The sequence below is a fragment of the Andrena cerasifolii genome, chromosome 9, assembly GCF_050908995.1.
Source record: "Andrena cerasifolii isolate SP2316 chromosome 9, iyAndCera1_principal, whole genome shotgun sequence".
NCBI classification, from domain to species: Eukaryota; Metazoa; Arthropoda; class Insecta; order Hymenoptera; family Andrenidae; genus Andrena; species Andrena cerasifolii.
In genome coordinates this window covers 7,002,387-7,025,019 of record NC_135126.1, presented here as the reverse complement: position 1 = coordinate 7,025,019, position 22,633 = coordinate 7,002,387, and the positions used below count along the sequence as shown (strand labels likewise).

At 40.5% G+C, this 22,633-nt stretch overlaps 6 protein-coding genes and 1 non-coding gene across 12 annotated transcripts; 1 reads left to right on the top strand and 6 right to left on the bottom strand.

Moving 5' to 3' along the window:
- Positions 1–190: 190 nt before the first annotated feature.
- LOC143373368 (neuropeptides capa receptor) lies at positions 191–5,104 on the bottom strand. 2 transcript variants are annotated; one of them, XM_076820575.1, is made up of 7 exons: positions 4,532–5,104; positions 3,992–4,458; positions 1,804–1,894; positions 1,519–1,718; positions 1,183–1,434; positions 772–1,096; positions 191–648 (listed from the first exon to the last, which is right to left on the bottom strand). In XM_076820575.1, the coding sequence occupies exons 2-7, from the start codon at positions 4,275–4,277 to the stop codon at positions 417–419; spliced, it is 1,386 nt and encodes a 461-aa protein (XP_076676690.1). In that variant the 5' UTR covers positions 4,278–4,458; positions 4,532–5,104; the 3' UTR covers positions 191–416. The 2 variants fall into 2 exon arrangements, with proteins under 2 accessions (XP_076676690.1, XP_076676689.1); XM_076820574.1 differs by having other exon boundaries at positions 191–660; positions 4,532–5,103.
- Positions 5,105–5,942: 838 nt separating this feature from the next.
- On the bottom strand, positions 5,943–10,290 carry LOC143373373 (putative RNA-binding protein EIF1AD). Its single transcript, XM_076820581.1, has 3 exons — positions 10,141–10,290; positions 6,286–6,558; positions 5,943–6,212 (listed from the first exon to the last, which is right to left on the bottom strand). Exons 1-3 carry the CDS (start codon positions 10,153–10,155, stop codon positions 6,024–6,026), a joined length of 477 nt encoding a protein of 158 aa, XP_076676696.1. The 5' UTR covers positions 10,156–10,290; the 3' UTR covers positions 5,943–6,023.
- On the bottom strand, positions 6,671–10,071 carry Tam (DNA polymerase gamma, catalytic subunit tam). The gene has a single exon (XM_076820569.1). It carries the CDS (start codon positions 9,929–9,931, stop codon positions 6,671–6,673), a length of 3,261 nt encoding a protein of 1,086 aa, XP_076676684.1. The 5' UTR covers positions 9,932–10,071.
- Positions 10,291–10,851: 561 nt separating the features above from the next.
- Positions 10,852–16,958, top strand: Cep97 (centrosomal protein 97kDa). Of its 3 annotated transcripts, none has more exons than XM_076820572.1 (12): positions 10,852–11,000; positions 11,257–11,408; positions 11,580–11,738; positions 11,822–11,923; positions 12,033–12,229; positions 12,471–12,554; positions 12,658–12,953; positions 13,702–13,902; positions 13,966–14,571; positions 14,662–14,794; positions 14,871–15,090; positions 15,165–16,958. In XM_076820572.1, exons 1-12 carry the CDS (start codon positions 10,988–10,990, stop codon positions 15,747–15,749), a joined length of 2,748 nt encoding a protein of 915 aa, XP_076676687.1. In that variant the 5' UTR covers positions 10,852–10,987; the 3' UTR covers positions 15,750–16,958. The 3 variants fall into 3 exon arrangements, with proteins under 3 accessions (XP_076676687.1, XP_076676686.1, XP_076676688.1); XM_076820571.1 differs by having other exon boundaries at positions 10,853–11,000; positions 14,659–14,794; XM_076820573.1 differs by lacking the exons at positions 12,471–12,554; positions 12,658–12,953 and having other exon boundaries at positions 10,853–11,000; positions 12,033–12,225; positions 14,659–14,794.
- Positions 16,959–17,243: 285 nt separating this feature from the next.
- Cyp40 (Cyclophilin 40) lies at positions 17,244–19,341 on the bottom strand. Of its 2 annotated transcripts, none has more exons than XM_076820578.1 (6): positions 18,756–19,341; positions 18,504–18,641; positions 18,123–18,397; positions 17,921–18,052; positions 17,591–17,845; positions 17,244–17,528 (listed from the first exon to the last, which is right to left on the bottom strand). In XM_076820578.1, exons 1-6 carry the CDS (start codon positions 18,838–18,840, stop codon positions 17,310–17,312), a joined length of 1,104 nt encoding a protein of 367 aa, XP_076676693.1. In that variant the 5' UTR covers positions 18,841–19,341; the 3' UTR covers positions 17,244–17,309. The 2 variants fall into 2 exon arrangements, with proteins under 2 accessions (XP_076676693.1, XP_076676692.1); XM_076820577.1 differs by having other exon boundaries at positions 18,123–18,421; positions 18,756–19,329.
- A 64-nt stretch (positions 19,342–19,405) lies between these two features.
- Trnaq-cug (transfer RNA glutamine (anticodon CUG)) lies at positions 19,406–19,477 on the bottom strand. The gene has a single exon. It is a non-coding gene; the product is annotated as a tRNA-Gln (tRNA).
- A 63-nt stretch (positions 19,478–19,540) lies between these two features.
- Ndfip (Nedd4 family interacting protein) lies at positions 19,541–22,384 on the bottom strand. Of its 2 annotated transcripts, none has more exons than XM_076820580.1 (6): positions 22,346–22,384; positions 21,528–21,677; positions 21,323–21,463; positions 21,135–21,258; positions 20,882–21,067; positions 19,541–20,803 (listed from the first exon to the last, which is right to left on the bottom strand). In XM_076820580.1, the coding sequence occupies exons 1-6, from the start codon at positions 22,367–22,369 to the stop codon at positions 20,700–20,702; spliced, it is 729 nt and encodes a 242-aa protein (XP_076676695.1). In that variant the 5' UTR covers positions 22,370–22,384; the 3' UTR covers positions 19,541–20,699. The 2 variants fall into 2 exon arrangements, with proteins under 2 accessions (XP_076676695.1, XP_076676694.1); XM_076820579.1 differs by lacking the exon at positions 22,346–22,384 and adding an exon at positions 22,103–22,284.
- Between the last annotated feature and the right edge of the window lie 249 nt (positions 22,385–22,633).

Genomic DNA, 22,633 nt, shown 5'->3' with positions numbered 1-22,633 from the left:
CTTGCACGCCTTGCTTTTACTTCCAGCTGTATCCAACCAGGAAATTTCCTATACTCTTCATGTAGCTCGAATTTTCTTAACGTAATGATATTACTCCATAACAGTTTCCGAGACGGTAACGCGCAGCAAATAATTGATTTTCAGAAGAGCGTAGAGGAATGCCGCCTAACAGCCGATTGACTCACACAAATTTAAAACATTCACGGTTCACCGCAGCGACATTTTATTAAACGCATGATTCCTCCAATCGAGTAAAATCGGTTAAAAGTTCGCTTAGGCACGGTGCGCGTGTACGATGCATCGTAAGAAAATAAATAGCAATACTATCGATTAAATTAAAAAGTGTTATTTACAAGAACCGCAGGATCGACGGCCGGGCGAGTCTGAGCGCCGTGAAATTTGCATTTCGACGTGGATCACAAGATACTGCTGGCCGTAGACACGGTTTCCTCCGTTCTCCCTTTACCGGGGAAACTTTTATTGTTCGCCTGCTCCTGAGCCACCGAATGCGTTCGATCGAGAAGTGGTTTGGACGTGGAGTCTTCCTTCTTCAGCGTGTAAGATTTACGAGGGCCATTATCGTTCATGTTCCCGTCCTTGCCCACGCTTTCTCGACTTGCGGTGAAGCGAAACATTTCTTTCGCCTGACTGATGGTGTACCTACAGAAAAATTACGTAAATGTCCCCAATGCGCCGAAGAATATTATCCCTCGAATTAGCTGCTCTCGCAGCGCGCCCGGTGTAATCTCGTAATTAGGTAATCGTTACAACCTTACGGAACACCTGAAGCTTGAGTCCTGCGCCTTCACCCTGGAATTTCTCTCGGACATCTGCGACTCCCTGGCGGACCAACTCCTCGCGACCGTCCTCCTCGTTTTACAGCAAATCGTTTGCTTGAACGCGCGCCGATACTTCATGCTCATTAAATTATACAGAATTGGATTCACGGTGGTGCTGAAGTAGTAGAGGCACCCGCCCAAAATGTACAGCCACTCGTTCAAGTCCGGATAATAGTCGGACTCCTGGGCGTAGACGTAAAGCAGCCGCTGAGCGTGGAACGGGGCCCAGCAGATGAAGAACAGAATAACCACGGCGCCTGAAACGAAGAACCGTTGGGATTCAGGCGTTACGCTTTAAAGAACGAACGGATTAAAGCTGTAGGTAAGGTAAGAAACGTCTTACTCAACATTCTGATGACGGACTTTCGAGATTGTGCCTGCTTCGAGTCTCCGTGGATCGCCCCTTGCACCACCGAATTCAGTGTCTCCCTGGTACTGTCCCTGATCCTCAGGCCCATCCTCGTGTAAACCACCAAGATCACCAGCATCGGTATCAAGAAGAATATGATGCAGCTCAGCTCGTAAAGAGGGAACTTCGGCATGTACGGCAGGAGCATCGCGCAGATCGCCGAGTCGGCAGAGTAATTGCCCGAGCCTAAGGAAATTCATATTCCCGTGACTTTCTTAAGTAGCTTGCTTAATTACTAAGCGAGGCCGTAACGGCAAATGCTTGATTAACCTGGCGGATACTCGACCAAATTCACGGTCGTGTAGATTGCGAACGGTATCGCGGATATCAGTGCAATCGACCATGCAGCTAGGATGAAACGTATCGGCCTTTTCAGACCGCTCATCGTGTAAACGCGGAGCGGGTGACAAATCGCCAAATATCTTTCCATGGAGAAGGCCACTATCGTGAGGACCGATACGTAGGAGGACCTACCGGGCAGATGCAGCATTTGAGACAGGAATATTCTTCAGAGCGACAGCCCTCGTAATCGAGTAGAAAATACGGCTTCCTTACATTTCCGATACGTATGATCTGACCTTGCAGGGACCCACCCCCAGGGCCCACGGGTATTGCTGCCAAAAGACGCTCAGCTCGTTCGGTAATCCTGAAAGTGGTCGGAGAAACATCGGATAATTATCTCTCCGGGTAATTGCCGATCGGCGAGATTCTTTCCGTCCCGACCGTGCTAACGCAACACTTGGTGAGTGTCGGCTTTTTCATGTCGTTATCTGTAATTTAGTTCCCCGACGATCGTGCAATTGACGTCAGATATCTACGGCAAGGCGCGCGCTGACTAAGTCCCGCGACCATCCTCGCGACACACAAGCTCATTTTCCCGAAAGTAGATTTACGACTGACTTAAGCCTGGCGGGTAATCAGCTCGTAGACGTCGCGGTATTTCGCGACGACGTTAAAGGAGACAAGAGGCTGCGACTCTGGCGATGCGACCCCCGGGCTCTCCCCTCCGGCGATACTGCCACCGATTCGATAATTTACGGGCTTTATTTATAAATTCTCGCGGAACAGCCGTTAAGAACTTGCCCGACTTCTATCAATCCACTCGAGTGGCGACAAAATTCACGCGTGTCCAACGGTTCGTCCGACGGGATATAATTAAAGCGAATTTCAACGAGCAGGAACATGTTTTCGCGACAAAAGTCGAAGCCGGCTGCAGCGGGGGATTGTATTAATTCCTACATAATATCACGGTGCGCACCAATATTTGCCGGTCTGAAATAACTCGGCTGCCGTGCCGCGTCCTTCCACGGGGTAACGGTAAACGATATCTATAGAGCAACGTTTATTAGCCTATAAAAATTGATATCTGATACAGATATCGCAAATTTCTGATCGTACCGAATGTGCGTAAGCATTCCGTGGCCTTATCTAGCGACGATTGTTTCGTTCGACGATTTCCATCGCGTTGCGAAAAGTGATGATTGTGCAACAGTGAGTTCGATTTCTTTTCGCGTTTCCATTGGCTTCGGGCACACATGCCAGATAGAATTGCGCGCTCCTATTCCTTGATCGATTTATTCAATTGTCACTCGACAACCTAGCGTTCAGGTGTCCCAGATGAAACACCTCGCGGCCCTTCATTCAGTAGCTTATCTTTGTCCCTAAAGAAATTAAGATATACCCCACGCTCGAAATCTCGCGCTCCGCATCCAAGGCCGCCCATTCTTATCCCACTATCTTGATCTCCCGATTCGATTATTCGATAAAAAAGAAACGCACAGGTGTTTCGCGTAAACGTGAGCTAACACGTGAATGTCCACGATCTGCTTTAGGTTCAAAGTAACATCCCAATCGCCGGAAATCTCGACTCGTTTAAACCTTCGGCAGGTACAAACGCACCCATGTACAAGTTTCACTGTAAAAAGCTCACGCAATGACGCAAATAAAAAACGACATTACGATGGGCAAACAGCCCACCGTGCAGATAACAATCGCGAATGTACACAATACACACGAAGCGAAGATTAATTTAAAGCCCTTATCTTTGGGTCTCGATGTAAGGAAGAAAGATGAAACGATCTGGAGCCGGGCCTAGCCTCTTCTCTCGCCACCCTACACCAGTTGTACATGATTTGCTCGCGAGTCTACTTAGCCCTTCTTCTCTTAACGATTCGAAACCACTTGCTCCCGTTACGCGCTATTCCCTCCACGCGCAGTCGTTTGTAACGGAGCAATCGAGAGGAGCGTGATTGCGTAGCAGCGATTCTAAACCACGATCACCTTGCCAGCGAAATCTTGTCATCTGACAAGCACCTATGACGCTCGCTCTGTCGGGAGCACGAATTCGTTAAATCGGATCGTGTTATTTTCGCCCACACTTTCCCGGTTTATCGTTATCGAGCTTTTTATCGACTATCAAAATACCACTGTCCCCGATCGGGAACGTTGCCGCCGAATAACGAGCTACTCAATTACGTGCACGAACACGAGCGTAAATCTAATTGCGCCGTCGATTCCCCCGCGTGCCTATTTAAAGCGAATTAATACCTCCACGTTCCCGCTTATCTCTGTTAAGCGTCTATCGGGTTCTACGATCTCCGTTCTCCTCCGTCGATTGTTATAAATTGTCGCGAGGGAAATAGGATTCAACAAGACTCGAACGACGCCAATAATGTCAATTTGGCTTTGCATATATCGCCCGTGATATCGCGTCGCGGGCGGTCGCGGCGCGATCGTCACTCACCCAGCATAAGTAGTGTAAGGTCGGATATGGCCAGACTGAACAAGTAGTAGTTGGTGGCGGTCTGCATCGAAGGGTTTCGAATGATGACGGTGCACGTGGTGACGTTACCGAAGATCCCGGTCACGAATATCACCAGGTACGCTATCGTCAGCGGTATCACCATCTTCATGGGCAAATACTTTGGCCCGAGCACCTTGGCCAGGTACTCGGCTTCCGTCAGGTTATTCAGGTCCCAGTCCTTCCAGAATTCGTGCAGATCCTTGCTCAACTCGTCCATAATGACCATTCCGCTCGCGACGGGTCCTTCGGTTCTGTCAAACGAAATCGGCCGGGGATGGCGCTGAACGTTCGTCGAGCATTTGGCAAAGGATCCCAGGAAGGGGCACGATTGTTTGTAAATATTCAACTTCAAATGAGAGCGGATTCAAGCCTGACAACGGTCTATTTTAAGAATCCGTAGACGGTGCCTGTAGAAATAATTATCGCGGGTAAACAGAGCGTTCTGCCGTGATTCGATAGCCTGTAGCCGAGTCAACATACCGATTGATCGGTGGATCGTTTAATGGGTCACTGGTTAAACACAAACCGTAGCCACCGCTGCGAGTTTGCTCTGGGACTGGTGTTCCGTGAAATTACCTCGCCTCGATCAAAGGGGGAAAAAATTGTACGCTCGAGTCTGGCGTTCATTCCATCTTAGTGCGAGGGTTGCAGCCCGCCAGCCGGGCGATTCAATTTGCCATTCCGACGAAAATCGACCACGGGACGCGTCCGTGCAGGCGTTAGCTGATGGGCAGCCTCGTGCTTCCGGTTAACGCTCCGCCGGCAACTTCCATTCTGCTTGCTCGCGGTGCGCACCATCATCTCGACATCGTTGAACCGCTTCGCGGACGCACACCGGTGCCTCTTTATTCTTCCGTGCACCAACAACAAAGGAGAGTGTCGCCGATTAATTAATCAATGTCAGCCGAACACTCGCGCCGAGTATCACGATCCGCGGCGATAACGGTCCCTCTATATTTCGATGGGAACGACACGTGCGACCCCGCGAACACGGGCCCGGTGAACGCCGAAGGGGGAAGGAACTCGAATTTCGATGTAATGTACGACGCGACGTACCGTCGATCTTTGAACACGCCGGTGTCGATAGCGCGGCACCGAAATAAGTAGCTGCAGCGCAGGGGATCACCGCGAAGTCGACGGCGACACGTCGTTGTCGGGTGCGGACTACCGTACACAGTGCGACTGAACCTAACGTTCTTAGCGATACCGTCAGACACCTGTCGTCGTCGCAACAACCTCATCTCCCGATTTCACCGATAAGAGAATCGCTGTAACGTTCCATTCAATCGTACCTCTCCAGTGCACTCCTCTTCTTCGGTATGCAGTGCTCCGAGCTCGCCGAGTCCAAACTGAACGTAACTCTACGCCCCCGTGAAAGCGGAAAATCATTTAGAAGGTGTCGAAAGTGGTTTTTATTTTAAAAAGAAAGTGGTGACGCTTTAGTGCGACAATGCGCAGCGACTTACCCTTAGGATTCCAAGTTTCGGGGATGCAAGCTGAAGGCTCCTGGCCGAGTTCTCATCGCCTAGTATACCTCGTCAAATTTGTGATAGGTATTCGATGAATGAATACGCGCGTTAGGAGAGAACACAGGTGCATGTTTGTTTGCGCATCGCCGTCTTATCTGTACTGCTATGACTCCTTAAGCCAAGGATTTGCGATCTATAGTGTAGTAGCTTGCTGAAGCTGTGGAATTTGTTTTGAACAAGATCAATGATGATACTCGATGATGGTTTCTCGTAGTAGAAAGTGGCACGTGGTAAAAGTTAACTTATGAAATTTACGGTACTTACTCGGCGACACGTAGAGAATCGTACTAGGCGATAAGACTAATCAAAGGCAATGCAACGATAAGGTTCAACTACGTCGAACGTATAAATAATACGGCGGATGAATTAAAAAAATATTTATTTATTCTTCGATGTACAGCTGTTTATACAATTATTTTTATTTTTTACAATACCACGGTACGTTAACTAGAGTCGGATTCGTCGGAACTCGTTTCGCTGGTGTTATCTGTTCTATTACAATTCAGTGGTAATCGATTCGTGTTCACGAAAAGCTCTTCCTCGTCCATTTCCGCGGTTCTCTGTTTCGGGTTTGTTATTTCATCGAACTCCTTTGGCCAACATTTCTGCGCGCGATACCATTTTTGATGTTCCTAGCACATAAATGTCTGTTTAAAAGCAAAAAGCAACCAGCAGGAAGATAAAAGTACTTTAAAAGCAACCTACTCGTGTCAATATTCTAACAATCTCTGCCTTCACTTTGTCCCCTTCTGTTATCGGTTCAACCAGCACGAAATCTCCTCGTTTTACCCAAATATTTCTCCTGAACTTCGTCGGCATAGAGACGAGGTACTGATCCCCAGCGGGATCTGCGACTTCGTGAAGATTATTACCGCGCGATTCAACTATCCGGACGATCGACTGCGACTCCGTCGGAATGGTCAAGTCATCCACCTCTTTAACCACGTGCTTGCGTTTAGTTGCCTTGGACATTTCAATCTGTAATTACCAAACGTAACAGAAATACTAAATATCTTACAAAATCAATAAAACACCTCGGTTGTGATTCGACGGCTTTAAATGAGAACGCTACTCCGATCTTTAATCCGCATCACGTTTCTTGAGCGGAGAATTCTTTCTTCCGTTTCTTCGTATCGTGCCACGGCCCAAACGACCCTCCCGATTTCTCAATAGCCGACCACACGTCCAAGCTTTCCCCAGGGTGAATTTCGTATCCGTTTTCCAGCCCGTGAGGATTCGAGGGTGTTTTACAATCGTCCTTGGACTCTTTTCGCAAAACGGTATCCACTTCCACGGAAGTGAAGAACGCCACCGACATCGGAAGGTCCTTCATCCCAAGTCTCGAGGAGCAGAAGCAGCGCGTCAAGAGATTGGTAACGTGCATTGCAAGCGCGGCATTGTATTTGTAACGGGAGGGTACCAAGTACCGCACCTCGTCGTGAAACGACAAGCAGAATCTCGCGTTGTCTTTCATAAGCCACTTCATTGAAACCAACATCAGATGCAGAAAGTCCACTGCTCCGCTTTGCACTACCCAGTTCACTTTCGTGGGCAGATACTTCTCATTGTCCACCTGACTTTCTAAAGCGCGAGTTAATCTGGCGTTTAAGAATGGAGTAACCGGCCGAGGACTCCCAGCGATTTCCTCTAGCCTATTGAACATCGCCGACTCCGAGCCGCCTATCCAGTTCCCTTTCTCAAACATCTCTGGCAAGTGTTTCGCGAATAATTTTGATATCTTGTAAGCGTCGTACATAGAGTATTCTTTGTCGTCCTCGTCGCTATTGATGTATTCGGGCTTTAATCTGTACACCTTTTTACCTTTGGTCATAGCGAACATCTTCCGAGATTTCGATGCTGCCTCAGAATCAGTCATGCACGGATTGAATTGCTTTAACAGTCTTTCTGCAAACTTCTGGCCCGCGCCATAGATTCTAGCGTAATTGATTATCTTCGCTTGGTTCCTGGAAATGCCAACGGCTTTGGCTGTAACGCTATGCATGTCCGTTTCGTTGGACTTGGTGCCAATTAAAGTCATCCAACCGAAAGGCGTGGCTCCATGGATCTTTTTGCAATAAGCATCCCCTATCATGGACGAAATCCATAGTTCCTGGCTATCCACATCTGCGCCGATAACGTTGTACCCTGGTGGAGCTTGTATCATAGCACGTAATTCAGAACCGACCCGCTCGGCGTGAGCATTAGAAGCGGTCATCCACGTGGGTTCCACTGCCCGCCTGGTCAATGTCCCACAAACCACTACCACAGGTAAAATTGCACCGTACCGGATTGACTTCTTGGTTCTTTTAATAGCGGCTGGTAAAGAGGAATCGTCAAACCATATTACGAACTGCGACATTATCCTGCTCCTATTATTTCTCCAATAGGACAGCATTCTGGCTATTTTCAATACTTCTCCAGCACTGCTGTCTAAACCAGCGAGCACGTTCTCGGAAAACTTGTTCAAGAAATCTTTGGCCAAAGGGTTACCGACGTTGAAATTTACTCCATTTTTATGCGGCAATTTAAGAAAGTAACAGCAATCATCTATAACCACGTCGCACCATACAGCGCTGCCTTTGTAAATTTTGCTTAAATAAGAATCTGATTTCTTTTTCTTGGATTTCCAGGAATCCTTTTTGTGCAGATTACTTTGTACTTCTCTGTTAAGAATCGACATTACGTAGTCTGTATCGTTCGAAGTGCGTTCTTTTCGCGACAAAGGGCACTGAGCCAACAGTTCCTTTAAAGGTACTTCGGTTTCAATGGTTAAGTCGTTAGTAAATGGTACTAGAACACCCCAGCCTTTCTCTTTTACGTAGTGCAAAGGATAGCGCTCCCATGTCAGGTTCAAAAGTTTCGGAACAATTTGCATGGAAGTGCTTATATTTTGTGGGCCTGATACCCAATCCGCATCGTTAATTCTGGGGCACAGTTTTCTGTACCATGCAGGGTAGCCTGGCATATGCGGCAATCTTGCGGGTAAGAACTTTTTCGTTTCTTTCAAGTAGCCAAATTCTTTCTCCAAAGGATCTTCTTCTTCGCTCTCGTCGTCCGTTAGATACTTCTGCGAATCTGTTTCCTTTATCTCCGCATCCTCTGGTTTATACTTTGCTTTAAGATTTGCTTTCGCCAAGGACGGCTTCATCTTAATTTTCTGAGTACTCCAATCTTCGTCCCACATCCACAGATCATTCTTGTACTTTCTGTCGTGCATAAGCTGACAAACAGTGTTTGCTCTCTTAGCAAGAATAAACTTAGTCTCATAGTTTAAATCCTCAAATGTAGACTCTGACTCATTCAAGTACCTTTGCCAATTTGAATTTGTGGGTAAATATGCTGTTCCGAGTTCCAACATTCCTGCCAAGGTAACAGGATGGGGAAATCGTTCTTCGAAAATTGGAAATAAGTGACGCAACACTTTGTACGTTCCAAGCACGTCATTCGCACAATACGTCATTAAAGAATTGAAATCATCTCTAATGTCTGACAAAGTCCCATCTACGAATACAGTTCTGGATTCCTTATTCAGTTCATCGCCACAATAGAACTTGTGGATTTCTGCTAAACTATTCAACGAGGTCTGCATGTTCAAATCAAACTTCTCCTCCGTGTCTTTCTTTGAATTCATAATTACCCTTTGGTAGCTATTAATACCACTGATAGCAATGTGAAGAGACATCGTATCAATAAACCTTAGCCCTGTGCGATTCAACCAATACTGCTCCTTAATCTTACTTCTATCGAACGACACATTGTGCCCTACTACAATTTTTGGCTTTTTATGGAAAGTACTCACTTTCTCTCCATACTCTGTATGTTTACTCTCCACTGGAATCAACTGGTCCATATGATATCGTTGGCCTTCAAAGTTTGTACTCAAACCGTCTATTAAAGGCTTCGATACCCAACTGTACCATGCTTGATTAGTTACCGCAGTGGCTAGCGTCGGTAACGGGCCTTCTTTCATACAAACTTCTACGTCAAAAACCATACCATCTTCCAATGGATAATTTACAGCCTCCGTTCCATCAGGTGTGTATCTGGTCCATCCTTCCTTCATCAGCCATTCGCTAGGCATCTCAGGGATGTCTTTCATGATCTCTCTTATAATTGTCACATAAGGTGCAGCCTGTGCTTTACCAATATTATAGAAGTGTTGCTCTATATCATCTCCTTCCAGAGGAGGTATTTTGAGATCCACCTCGGGTAGTCTAGTCGCGTCCTCAATTTTTATCCCATACGAGCTTAGATTGTCCTTTACGGACTTTATTTCTTCTCGCGATATTTCTTCCTGTTTATACGAATTCTTGAATATCTGTTCGTGCAACGACTTTGAGAGCATTTGCATATTAATTTCATTGAACCTTGCGTTGCCATTATTGGAGACTTTTGCATCCTCCACTGCGTTTCTCGATTCTTTTATATCTTCTTCCAAATTATATATCCTCGTGGCAAAAGCTTTCTCGAAATTATCGGGAATATCGGGTGAATTACCTCTTATTTTGGAAACTTGACTTTTGTTTCGTAAAACAATTGAAGCAGAATTTACAGTCGTACCTGCTGCATTGACATTACTTTGTTGGCTTTCGTTTCGCTGAGGCGTGTTCTCTGTTAGGGTTAGATTCGCGGCATCGCACCGTTGGGATTCACGTTTTCTAGTAGAATGAAGTTGTCTTAAAAATTGTTTAAACTGAACGGTACTGGGATTACGATTTACAATGGAACACTTGTGACGACTAGAAATATGTATTACACAGCTCTTCATTTCTATTCTACTTTTCGCGAATCTTTCTATTTCATAATAGGAAACAATGTGCTCGACACGTGACTTTATTGTTATGAATGCAATTAAGGGAATTGTTGCCACTAAACCATATTAAATAAAAATCTCACCTGCTACTTTTAAATAGAACCCAGAAGATAATACAATTTTTTGATAAATCGTTATGCTTAATAAAGTTAGTGAAATAATATGTCAAACATTTTGAAACCTTCTGCCGCCATGTTAAACTTCTAATCGCGCAATTTCAAAATCACGCTTTCGCTTAAGAATAGTTAAAGAACTCATTTAATAGCCATATTATTATTATAATATCATACATTAATATAGCAAATACTTCCGAATAATATAAGAATATATTTGGTAATCTTAATATTTATATCGCATAAGAATGTAAATGTAAGATGGAGGCAATTATAAATACAATAGGAACAAATAAACGTATCAATAAAACATATTCCTGTTCTGTTTCTGTACATTATTATTCCCACACACAAATCGTAAAATATAAACTATACAGAATTTACTACTTTATAGTAAATTTTACAAAATATCTATTCTTGTTAGGCGCTATAGTGATCACGACGACATCTTCGTAGCGTCTGCCAGTTTATTGTGTTCATCATGGCTTCGACGGGTTAGTGATAATTGAATATTTATATTTCCATGATTTTCAAACGAAATGTCTTTACAAACACGTCCTAGATATTCGCAATACATTCGAATCCCTTATAGCTACGAATATTCAATCGTTGTACGCGTAAAAACAAGATAATTTCCTTGCGGTCTCGGACTTGTCATTTTTGACGTTTTCTTTATTTCGTTTTACGCGTAAACTTCTGTACGTGTATTTAATTAAGGAACAGTAACGACAGGACCCTTTATTTATTTAGAATCCTTGGTATGCGATACTCTCGATTTAAGTGGGCAAGGGCTTAAGAAGCTTGGCCGTTGTCCCTCGGATGCGGACATCAGTACACTAATCGTAGACGATAATGAACTTCAGCGTCTCGATAATCTCGACTCTTATCACAGAATTACTAAGGTCAGTTTTTTAAATATGTAAAACAGAATGTACAGCTGCGTATCACATATTTCTATACTGCACCGCACTGCCCTACTGTCGCATACATCTTTGTCTATTCACATGTCAGTTATACTGTCCAGGATTAAGAATAAATAATTACCATTGGAATTAACGAATATGGAATTTCAGCTCTCAATAGTAAGGAATCAACTGTTACGCATGTACGGAGTATCAAAGTTACATAATCTTGTGACTCTTAACTTAGCGAATAATGGTATATTGACCATAGAGGGGATAAAGGATATGATCAATTTACAAACACTTTGCTTAGCTGGCAATAATATAAAGGTATGTCGGATACAAAGGTTTTATATGCGGCATCATGGTTGAACCATTGTATAAGTTTTTTAAACCTATATTAATTTGTCTAGTCCATCGAACACTTGCATACAAACACCAGATTGGAGCATTTGGACTTGTCTGAAAATAGCATCAGTCACATCTCGGACATTTCATATCTACGACATTTAAAGGTAACATTCATGAATTTTATTGTTATTAGTTTGCTCCTTGTCTCGTCAATTTGGGATACAATAATAACCATTCGGTTCTTAATTACAATCCTGCTAATGATATTTTTAGGAACTTTTTTTACATAACAATCGTATAATAACGCTACGGCAGTGCGAACGCTACTTACCTACATCTTTGGAAACGGTTACGCTGGCAAACAATAACATTACTGACTTAAACGAAATGTCACATTTAGCTAATTTAAAGAACTTAGTAAACTTTTCAATTGCCAATAACCCGTGTGTCAGTATGACAGGTAACAGTATGTATCCTTTTTATGGTTTAAATTTCATGGTTCCATCTAGATTTTAGAAATGGTTTAGTGAAATACTTAAAACATATCTTTTTCATGCAAGAATTCTCAGTGTGATTACACGTACCTATCTAGAATTACACTTTCATAAATAAGATATTGTGCTTGTAGAAAGCTAGATACAAAGCAGAACCATTCGTACTAACTGTAGATTTACAGCCATAGCTTTATTCTTCTTAACAAATAGCTTCTAGTGGGTTTGACTATCGTCCTTTTGTTATCAATTGGTGTATGAGCTTGAAATCAATTGACGGCTATCCTGTTGATCCTATTGAAAGGTGGGTCTCTCCGGAAATATCCTACTTACTTCGTATATAATTTCATGTACAGAAATATATCGATTCGAAGAATGAAAATTCATCTGAAATGATTGCCACTCAGTTTAAAAGCAGAGTGGCTGTATTCTCAGGGACGTGGTAGACAATTTCGTGTCGGTGAACACGCGTTGCTCGCACAGTACCTAGCATCGGTCTGCCCTCTTTCCGGCGAATCTCTAGAAAACGAGACCGACAGGAAGCTTAGGCTGATTTTGAGTAAAGCACAGCATCATCAGCAACAATTGAGTCAGCAGAGCGACACAGGAAGTGTGCACAGTTTAAGTAGCGTCGGAATGAGCCCTTCTCCAGCCACTAGGCGTAGACTTAGTCATAACAGGACAAGCTCTCCTAGACGTGCCAGTGAGTTCTAATCGATTCTTCGTTTCTTTCATCATCGTCGCAAGTATAACGTATAAAGTCTTTAAACTTATAATCGCAAAAGTGGACTAGTAGTAATGTACACTTTCCAGTCGTCATGCACATTATACGTGTGCTAGTTATAATGTGTTTTCTCTAGTTGCGCCAATGTTGACATACTATGAAGATAAATGCTTACAGTCACCAAAATTTTATGAAGCAAAGTACTGTGTGTGCCATTCGCCTTGTAAAGGTATCCAAAGTCAGAATGAGGATTTATCATACCCGGCTATAACTGCATAATAGGCATGTGTAAGAATCTGAGACCAATTTCACTCGTGTTTCGTAGCAACCAAGCATCAAAATTATCGTGGCGATTCTACGTTGAGAGGTGTTATCTTGGATTAATACACATGTTTATATTTCTCATGCCTAGTATGTATTTAGTATGTGTTTAAGTGGTTGCTTTTTTTAAGCTTATATAGTGCAAATGACTTTGGAGAATGAAAGACAAAACGATGTTATAATGACGCTAATTAGAGGATTTGGTTAGCAAGTTAGCATTTGACGATTTGGAAATACATTTTACACAGTTCACAATTCTTATATCGTTTATGTAGTCTTTAGTCGGATATCATTTGCACGCTTTTGCTAGCGAAGCTAGCTCCAAAATATATATGTAACCATAACGAGATATGTGATAATATATGAAATAGGCTACAAATCATTAAAATATATGACATTTAATTAGGTTCGTCAAGGAATACAGTAAGAATAAGATCACCGGACAGAATGATATCTAGTTGCCACACGGATGCCATGGTTTCTTCGTGCCACACTTTGCTAAACGAAGAACACGAATCTTTAATGACTCAAAGTTTAGATCCAAATATGCTCTGTGGAACTCTGAGCAATAAAATGTCGAATCTTGCTGCTTCGCAGGCCATAGAAGGTAAGTGAAGTGTATCACCGAGATTTCCAGTTTCCGTTCATTAAAAAACAATATGCTTTCCAGAGACATCCAGTCCTTTACAAGCTGCAACGAAATTAGTACCAGTTCCAGAGTCTTTAATGAGCCCAGATTTTCGCCCTCCCTCCGGTCTGTCGCGAGTCCTCGCGAAAACTCCGCCAAGTAAATTAACATCGCCGTGTCAGATTACAGTGCCCAGTAAATGCAATCCCGATGGAGATGGCAAGGCTATTCCGATAATAAACACCGTGAATCCAATGGCAAAAACGAATCTCAGTGCTATGAAAGCAAATGCACTTGTCAAAAGTAACTCCGCGACAAATTGCAGCATTGGGAAAGCAAATATTGCTAAACCTGTAGTCGCAAATATTAGCAATAAATGTCCCCATAGCGTGAAGATCAACAATTACGTTCAAAGTAAAACATTACCCGGAATACGAAGCACGAAGCATTCGCCGAATTTAGGCAGAAGCCTGCAGAGGCCCAAAAGCGGGAACGACAGAATTAAGGCTAACGTAATTAAAAAAATTGGAGACGGAGATGCGGATAATGCTACTCAGAGTAGCGACGAAGATAGCGAGGTATGTCAGGCAAAGTTAGACGGTATTCGGCACAGAGCCATTCAAAGAAGGCAAGAAGACAATAATAAAGGTAAGAAACTTTCTAACGCACAAATGAATAATAAAGTAACTGATGAATATGACGTTTATATCCTTTTGCTTTGTTATATTTTTAAAGTAGATCAAGATGAAGCTGAGAAGGCAGCGATTTGTATTCAAAGGATGTGGAGAGGCTATCACACTAGGAATCTTAATAAGAAAGCAACTAATGTACTAAAGACGATAGAAATGCTGAGAACAAATAAATACATTCAGTATGATTTTCCTTTTTCTTGATAAACGCGAAACAATTTAATACCACAAACTTTAAACGCTTCGATAATCTTTTAGGAAACTTTCCACTGATATGGAAGCCACTAGGACCGCTTTGGAAAGTGAACATAAACTGCAATTATTGCAAATGCAAGCAATTAATGCTCTATGGAAGAAAGTCGTTAGTCTGCAACCCGGCGGTAATCGAGACTCTGCAAGTAATGATAACGAGAGCATTGTACAAAATGTCGATGTTGTGACAAATTTAGCGCAAACTTGTAACTTGTTGCATACTCAGGTAAAATTTCATTAGCGTCGTAGTAACATTACTTTAATCGTATAATAATTACTAAGAAGTTGCCATATGTTTAGGTTCAACAGCTACAGGACTCTATGTCAGAAATAAAGCGGTGCATGTCAAGTATGCAGTCGAAACCGCAGCTTATTGATAACGCTGTCGCAACTCAAACTGAAATATCCGCTGTTCATACGCCAGCTGGCGAAGAAAATACATTCCCTTATACGCGGGCACATAGGCCACAGACATTACCAATTCACCAAACTATTCACGAAGGAAATGAAAGCAAAAGTTTCGCGTCGAATTTGATCGACAGCGTGTTGAAAAAAGTTTCCCAGTCTACTGATACGACAGATGACGAAGTTAATACCGACATATTGAACTCCAATGAAAATCCAGAACTATTGAATTCGAGCGAACACCCAGATATGTTCAAAAGCTGTGAAGAAATTGTAGAATCTGATTTTAAGGATGTATCAGACCACGATGCAAAAGATCAGTACGATGTAATCGAGAATAATGTTATAAACGGCGAAGTTTGCGAGGAGACGCTATGTAAAGAGTTACATAATTTAATTGAAACGGAAATCACGGCGGAGAGTTGCAAAAGCCTTGAAAAAGAAGACAGTGCGGAAGAAGTTGAAAGAGAACAAACTTAATTTGAGAAGACGTACACGAAACAATACTGAAGACAATGAAGGTGCAGAGTTACAAAGTTTGAACGGGAATTATGAGAAATAAATGCGAATTCTAGTGAATGGTGTTGAACACACGAGTGAAATACATTTGTAACTAAAAATGCTCATTGTACATAAGTTCAAAAAGCGGTCTTCGTGTTACGAAGACAAAGAAGTTTACTGATTTTAATCGCACAACGTTTCCTACAATTTATAACAGGAAGATCAGATATCTTCGAAATTTACAAAACTCGCCGCAATATGCATTTTAAAGATACAAACGCACCAATTGCATAATTTTAAAGAGCCATACCGTTAAATAGGTTTACCAAAATATACCATATATCGTCGTGCATCGTGGTCATTCAAGCAATTATGAAAATTTTCCGTCCACATATCTGGCTCCAGAAAATTTCATCGATGTACAAAGTGTGTGTTAATAACGTTGTATGTCGTATAAAAGCTTTGCTCCTTCTTAAGAACAAAATAGATTATTGTACAGGATGAACTGAGCACTTGGCACCGTGAATTCCAAGGCCGTTCGTCAGTCCTCGCATTGAAATAGCTGTAGAGTTGTAGAGGAACATTTTGATATGTAAACGCATTCCTTATCGATGGCAAAAGAATTTTTAAGTTTCGCTAAAAAGTTGCCTGACTAACATTACGTAGGTAATTATTATTTTTATGTATTTATGTTATTTATTTATTTATTTATTAAAAAGATATGAACTCTAGCGAAGAGTGATATTATTGGGAAAAGTAGTTAATGTCGAACAGTTTTAATCTAGTCACTGCGATAGCTCCTATACTTATAACTGCTGTAGATATTAACTGAAACTTGTTACATAGATATACAGTGTTATTAAAACAAAGAAATTTAAAATCTTTCAACGAAAACGAATAATTAAATTGTTGAAAACAAGTGTGAGTTTTTAATTGTAACGATTTAATTGTGTTTAGCATGCTTCATACTCGCGTAAACCTTTTAAGTTTTAATTTTTTATTATTAAAAGTGCTTAGACATACTCGGTAAATGTTGTTCTAAGAATGCTGATATAATGCAAGTGCTCGTGCTCCACCACGAGCTCTTACTAAACTATAGTGTCACACGAAAGACATTTTAATGCTCAGAATTGTTAAGAACTTGATATAAGTGTTCAATAAATGAGTTGCATACAGTGAATATTTGTATATAGCAGTCTTTACTTCTGTATAATTGACTGATTCTTTTATCACATTCCTTCTTCTTTCACATAATACTTATATATTTTTGAATTATACACAAGAGTACACCATATTTAAATTTGTTAAAAATAATTTACTACAATAAACTAGCACATACAATCATGCTCCACATATCCATCGGATAATAAACTATCATAAGTGATATATTAAAACAAATACATATACACATAAGAAATTTACAATATTTGTTAAATACTGTTTTATATAAAAGTAATAAATTTACTTGTATTATTTTTAACTTAAAATATATATAAAAGATTTGTTTATATTTACAAACATTGTTATAAAATACCTCGTTTATTTGAACATTCTTTGACACGATGCTTTCTCAATTTCTAAGTATGAATTCATAATCTGTTTAACTTTCTCTATTTCCATCAGAATCGCCTTGTTATTAGGAGATTTCAGTAAAGCATTCTTTAAATCTGCCAAGCCTGAATCATATTCGTTCAATCCCATATGCGCTTGACTTCTGCGAAATAATGCTTTACTATTTTTCTTATCCAATTGCAGAACCTAAGGTCAAAGTCAAAAAGCAGATGAAGAACTTATCGTACAGTGCATTCGGCAAAGCTTACCTCAGTACATAAATCCAATGCCTCGCGATGCTCCTTCTTCTTCAATTTAACAGCTGCGAGATTCAGCAGTAAGGTCATTTTAGTATTCAGTAGCGATTCATTCGGAAAATTTGGTATATCCATTTTCTTCACCATCCACTTATAGTAACGTAATGCTTTTTTATATTTCTTATCCGCATCCGCATAATTTTCTTGAGAAAAGTAATAATTTCCCGAATCTTTTATCTTTCTTACAACTTCTGTCATATGTTTGTGCTACAAGCGTACAGAAATATCCATTAGAACAGTGATTGCTTTCCAAAGCACCTATTTCCGCAATATGATACTTGCATCAAGTTCTTTAATGCATTTAGGATCCCAATCCTCTGGCCACGGAGTAAACACATCTTCTGTACCATCGTTCTCTTCCAAACCCCACTCCTGGCTAGCCTTTAGCTCACCGCAATCGATTATCTCTATTTTCTATGGTAAGCGGAATTCAAATTAGTCTCTAATCATCCGCGATACAGGAAACTATACAATATACTTCTACCTCGATCGGTATATCCTTCACTGTATTCACTTGAGACGCTTCCAATATTACCCCCATTCCTTTCAGAACTCTACCGAACACTACATTGGTATTGTCTAAATGTGTACTAGCCGAAATAGTAATAACAAACTGAGAACTGTTACTATTTGGATAACCCTCATTTACCATACTCAATAATCCTCCCGACAAATGCGAAAGTTTAAAATTCTCATCCTCGAATTGCGCGCCATATATGCTCTCTCCACTTGTTCCATCAAAATTTATTATGTCCCCACCTTGGATCATAAACTGTGGTAACACTGAACCATACCAACAGAGTTTCTTATTAAGGATATCGGTTCTTATGTTACCTTCATCGAATATCGACCCATTTTATTATACCTTTGTGGAATATTGATCCTTTATAATGTAATCTTTTACCATTGATCCCGACACCATGTTCTCCGGTACACAGAGCACGAAAATTTTCTGCTGTTCTTGGTACGACATCTTTAAAAAGTTCTACCACAACTCTTCCCACTGCGTGACAATAATGCGTAAATTACTAATATTTAATAGTACGAGCTCCAAGCTAATAGCATTGAAACGTTGGCCGGTACACATCAATGAAAATAATATTACATCAAGTATTACCTTTCTCTGACTCAACTGCTATATCCAAGAAAACAATTGGGTTGCTTTGGAATTTATCAGTTTGATCATCCAATGAATCTTCCATACTTTAATTAAGCTGTACTCAGCTGTACCCATATATGAGACAGTCTTTTAAAATTCTGTTTGCTTTTTTCACCTACTGTCTTATATCATATTTATGTACCATTACAGAAGACAGAAGAGGCACAGACGAGATATAGAATAGACTGAGCACTTCAATGCTATTTTCTGTCACAATGCTGGGGGTTGGGGATCAAGAGCACATTACCATTTCGGTGTCACGTGCAACGTTATCGGCTTAGAAAGAACTAAGGGTGCGACGCTATCAATGGTAAGGAATAAATTATAATTGAGGTAAGAATTTAAATATCTACAAAGATAGACTTTCATTAAGCTTTCGTAATATTTCCCATGACTATATCCTTATATGGTAGTGCTATAATATGCACATACATTTGATTACGTTAGTATAGTGTTAAATGTTAAACATAGGAATTACTGTTTACCGTTTCGATGCTTAAGTAGGCTCTCGTAAATTCACGTAAAAATATTACACAAAAAAAGTGTTATTACAAAAAAAGTATTTAAAAAGCAAGACTTGCCCCTCTACCCAAGAAGGTATTGGAAGGAGGTCCCACCGAGATTTGAACTCGGATCGCTGGATTCAGAGTCCAGAGTGCTAACCATTACACCATGGGACCTGTCGCAAATTCATAATCTTCGTGTCGAGTACAAGGAAAAAGTGTAAGGGAAATCTTTAATACTTCTATAATTGTTGCGATAATATATTTTCAAATCATTTAAAACTCATTTAAATTGGTGCAGAACAACGCGATCCATTCACGCATGTACGGATATAAAATATAAGACATTGACTTTTTATATTGTTGTAATAAGTATATAACAATGAAGTTTTTATTACAGTATAACGTATAGTGTAAATCGCTTTGCAATATTTTGATGCATTTATATGTGTGTGTGTATATGTACTGTAGGGATTAATTCCAATACTATCTAATGTCTAAACAGGCACTGATGTCACCTCTAGTATTATGATACAAGACTAACATTGTTTACGACGATTGGGTAAACAGAATATATAATTCCACTTACGTGTGCACGACGAACATGCAAAGAATGAGGGCACGTCGCGAGAATGAGAAGATTATTTATGCTTTATGTTAAAGTAAGTTGTTAAATTGTTTCGAAGATTATATTTCTGTTTTGAACCTCCTACAATACATACATATATACATACACATACATACATATACTTTATATGATAACTTATATCTTTAAAGTCAATAAGAATTCTCTCTATAAATTATAGTAATATACAAACAAGCGATTCCGATTATCCAATACACAGATCATGTATAGTCAAGGTTCTAAAAGCTTATCTAGTGCTAGTGTGTATTACACATTATCGCTATTAGAATTCTTACACTTCGATACCTGTTTAAGAACAGCGATTATATGCTTTCTGTTGTAAAATAAATTTTTGTACTTGTAACACCAATTTTATAAGTAATAAACTTATATATGTTACACGTTACGAAGCAGCTCACGTTTAAATGAACAATGCGCGTCTATTAACGATACCTCACGCTAAAACATCGTTCGTACATTTGAGCAATAAAAATTTATATTTTACCTCACCTATGTGATCATAATAATACATAAAACAGTGTGCAAAAACTATCATCTTTCTCTTTATTTTGCTTCATTTATCTCACATATAAGCGAAGTTGGCAAATAGTCTCGATAACTCGAATAATTTTATTCCCTAATAATAGAATAATATGTAGCCAAGATAAAGTAACGTTTTCAAAGGGTGTGGATTATATATCGTACAAATACAACCCCAAATAGAAATGCTGTTGGTACTAAAGCCAAGTTAGATAAATGTGCACGTTTAATAGCTTAATAGAAAAGGAGCAAGCGTTCCTGTGCACTTCCGGGTAGTAATCTCCAACCACGCTTGATGTTCAAGTATTGAACGATTGCCCGTGCGCAAATCAAAACTCCTGAAATTTAAATACCTTTTCTTCACCGAGTCCATTAATCGCACAATTAATGATATATATATATGAGAAGTAACAAACCGAGTCCCATTACCAGCCACCACAGCCATGAATTTTCACGCGATGCAAGGTCAGTGGAATGTTTAACGATCAATGTCCACTTTGTCAAGGACAAGCCGAAGCCAGATAATGCTCCGTATCGAGATGCGATTGTATGACAAAAGCACATCAGGAGCAAAAATCCAATCCAGTTGAACACAAATGCAACTATAATAAGTGGGATCGTTTCATTAAAGACGATAACCAAAAGAATAAGTAGATAAATATTACTTACCCAAAAATGCTGTAAAGAACATAAAATCGGTACCGAGTAAGCCACTTTCTGGATCCCCTTCTGCAGTCTCGGTATCTATAGCAAGAATCGTTAAAGGCTGCTGTGGTGCTCTGATATTGCCAGGCTAGAAGAACAATATTATTTAATGATGTAAGATGCGCTTAACTCCCAGGACTGCATAAAATTACCATGTGTATTTGAGGGTGTGGTTCGCCTTGCAAAGTTTTCTCGCGCTGAACTTCTTCATAGCTCGGTAACTTTGTAGCTACTTCGTAAGGTGGTGGAGCTGAGAAGTCTGCCTTTGGAGGCGGTATTTCTTCCCCTTCGGCCTGCAATTGTAACTTAGTTAATGCCAATAGCTTTCACATGTACGATACCGAATTCCCTGCGTACCATTCTGGCTTCGATCGAGGTTTGTCCTGCGGCAATGTTCCCCAAGTGACTAATTACATCGTTCTGTATAACCGGTAGTGCCACGGTTAACGTAGGTATCTCATTTTGAGACGAGGGTTCTCCACTCGAATTATTGTGTGCTTGCGAAGGCTAAAATTCAATCGTAATCACTTGTCTTTGGTATTTATTATTAATGAAGTCATCGAGCTATTTAAAGAGAATGCATCTTTGTCTTGTTATTACCAAAAGAAAAAAAATTTGTTAGTCTTTAATATTAAATGTTGGAACTATATAATAAACCAGTCTGTTCCCGTTTAATCTTAAGAATTACGTTTAAATGGACAACGGACGATTGGCGAGAACAATGTTTTTATTAACTTCTACGTGTGAATGTTCGCGTGAGATTCGTATCACAATGCAGTAGCAATGTTATTTAGTGCATTGTAAAATGCTTCCACCAAACAAAAGATACTTTATATAGTAATCGACAACGGATTGTACACTGACCAATACTGCCTCTGAAACATCACATACGAAGAAAATTTATCATGACCAGCGTCGTTCACGAAACATACCATATTATAACGAATATTACTATCCATTCCTGGCGAAATTTTTAGAAAACGCGTGCAAATTATTCTAACCACGTAGAAGAAATGAAAAATACTGTTTTTATATCTAACGCTGCTTTCTAAGGCAGAAAAAGTTTTTACAATCGATGGCTGACAGCTGGCAAGGCTGTACCGCCGTGACCATAGACTTCTTGCCACCTGCCCGTCTACCATTTTCATTATTTTTTCAGAAAGATCCATTTTTACCCTTGTTCGCGTATAAACAATCATCCTAACATGACAAAATTGATATGTTGCTTATTTTAACGATAATTTAATCAGTAATATTAAACTGGATCAAAAAAAATTGGAATGCTGATTGGCGGTCAGGAAATCGACATTGAAAACCAGGTTGTAAGACGGGAGTTTAACGAACCGGAATTTTTCCTCTTACCGGAAGTAAGGGATCAAAAATTAATACTATTTCGGTATTATAATTTCTAGGAGGGACATTATAGTCTGCTTGAATAATAAGTAAATAGTTTATTAAAATCG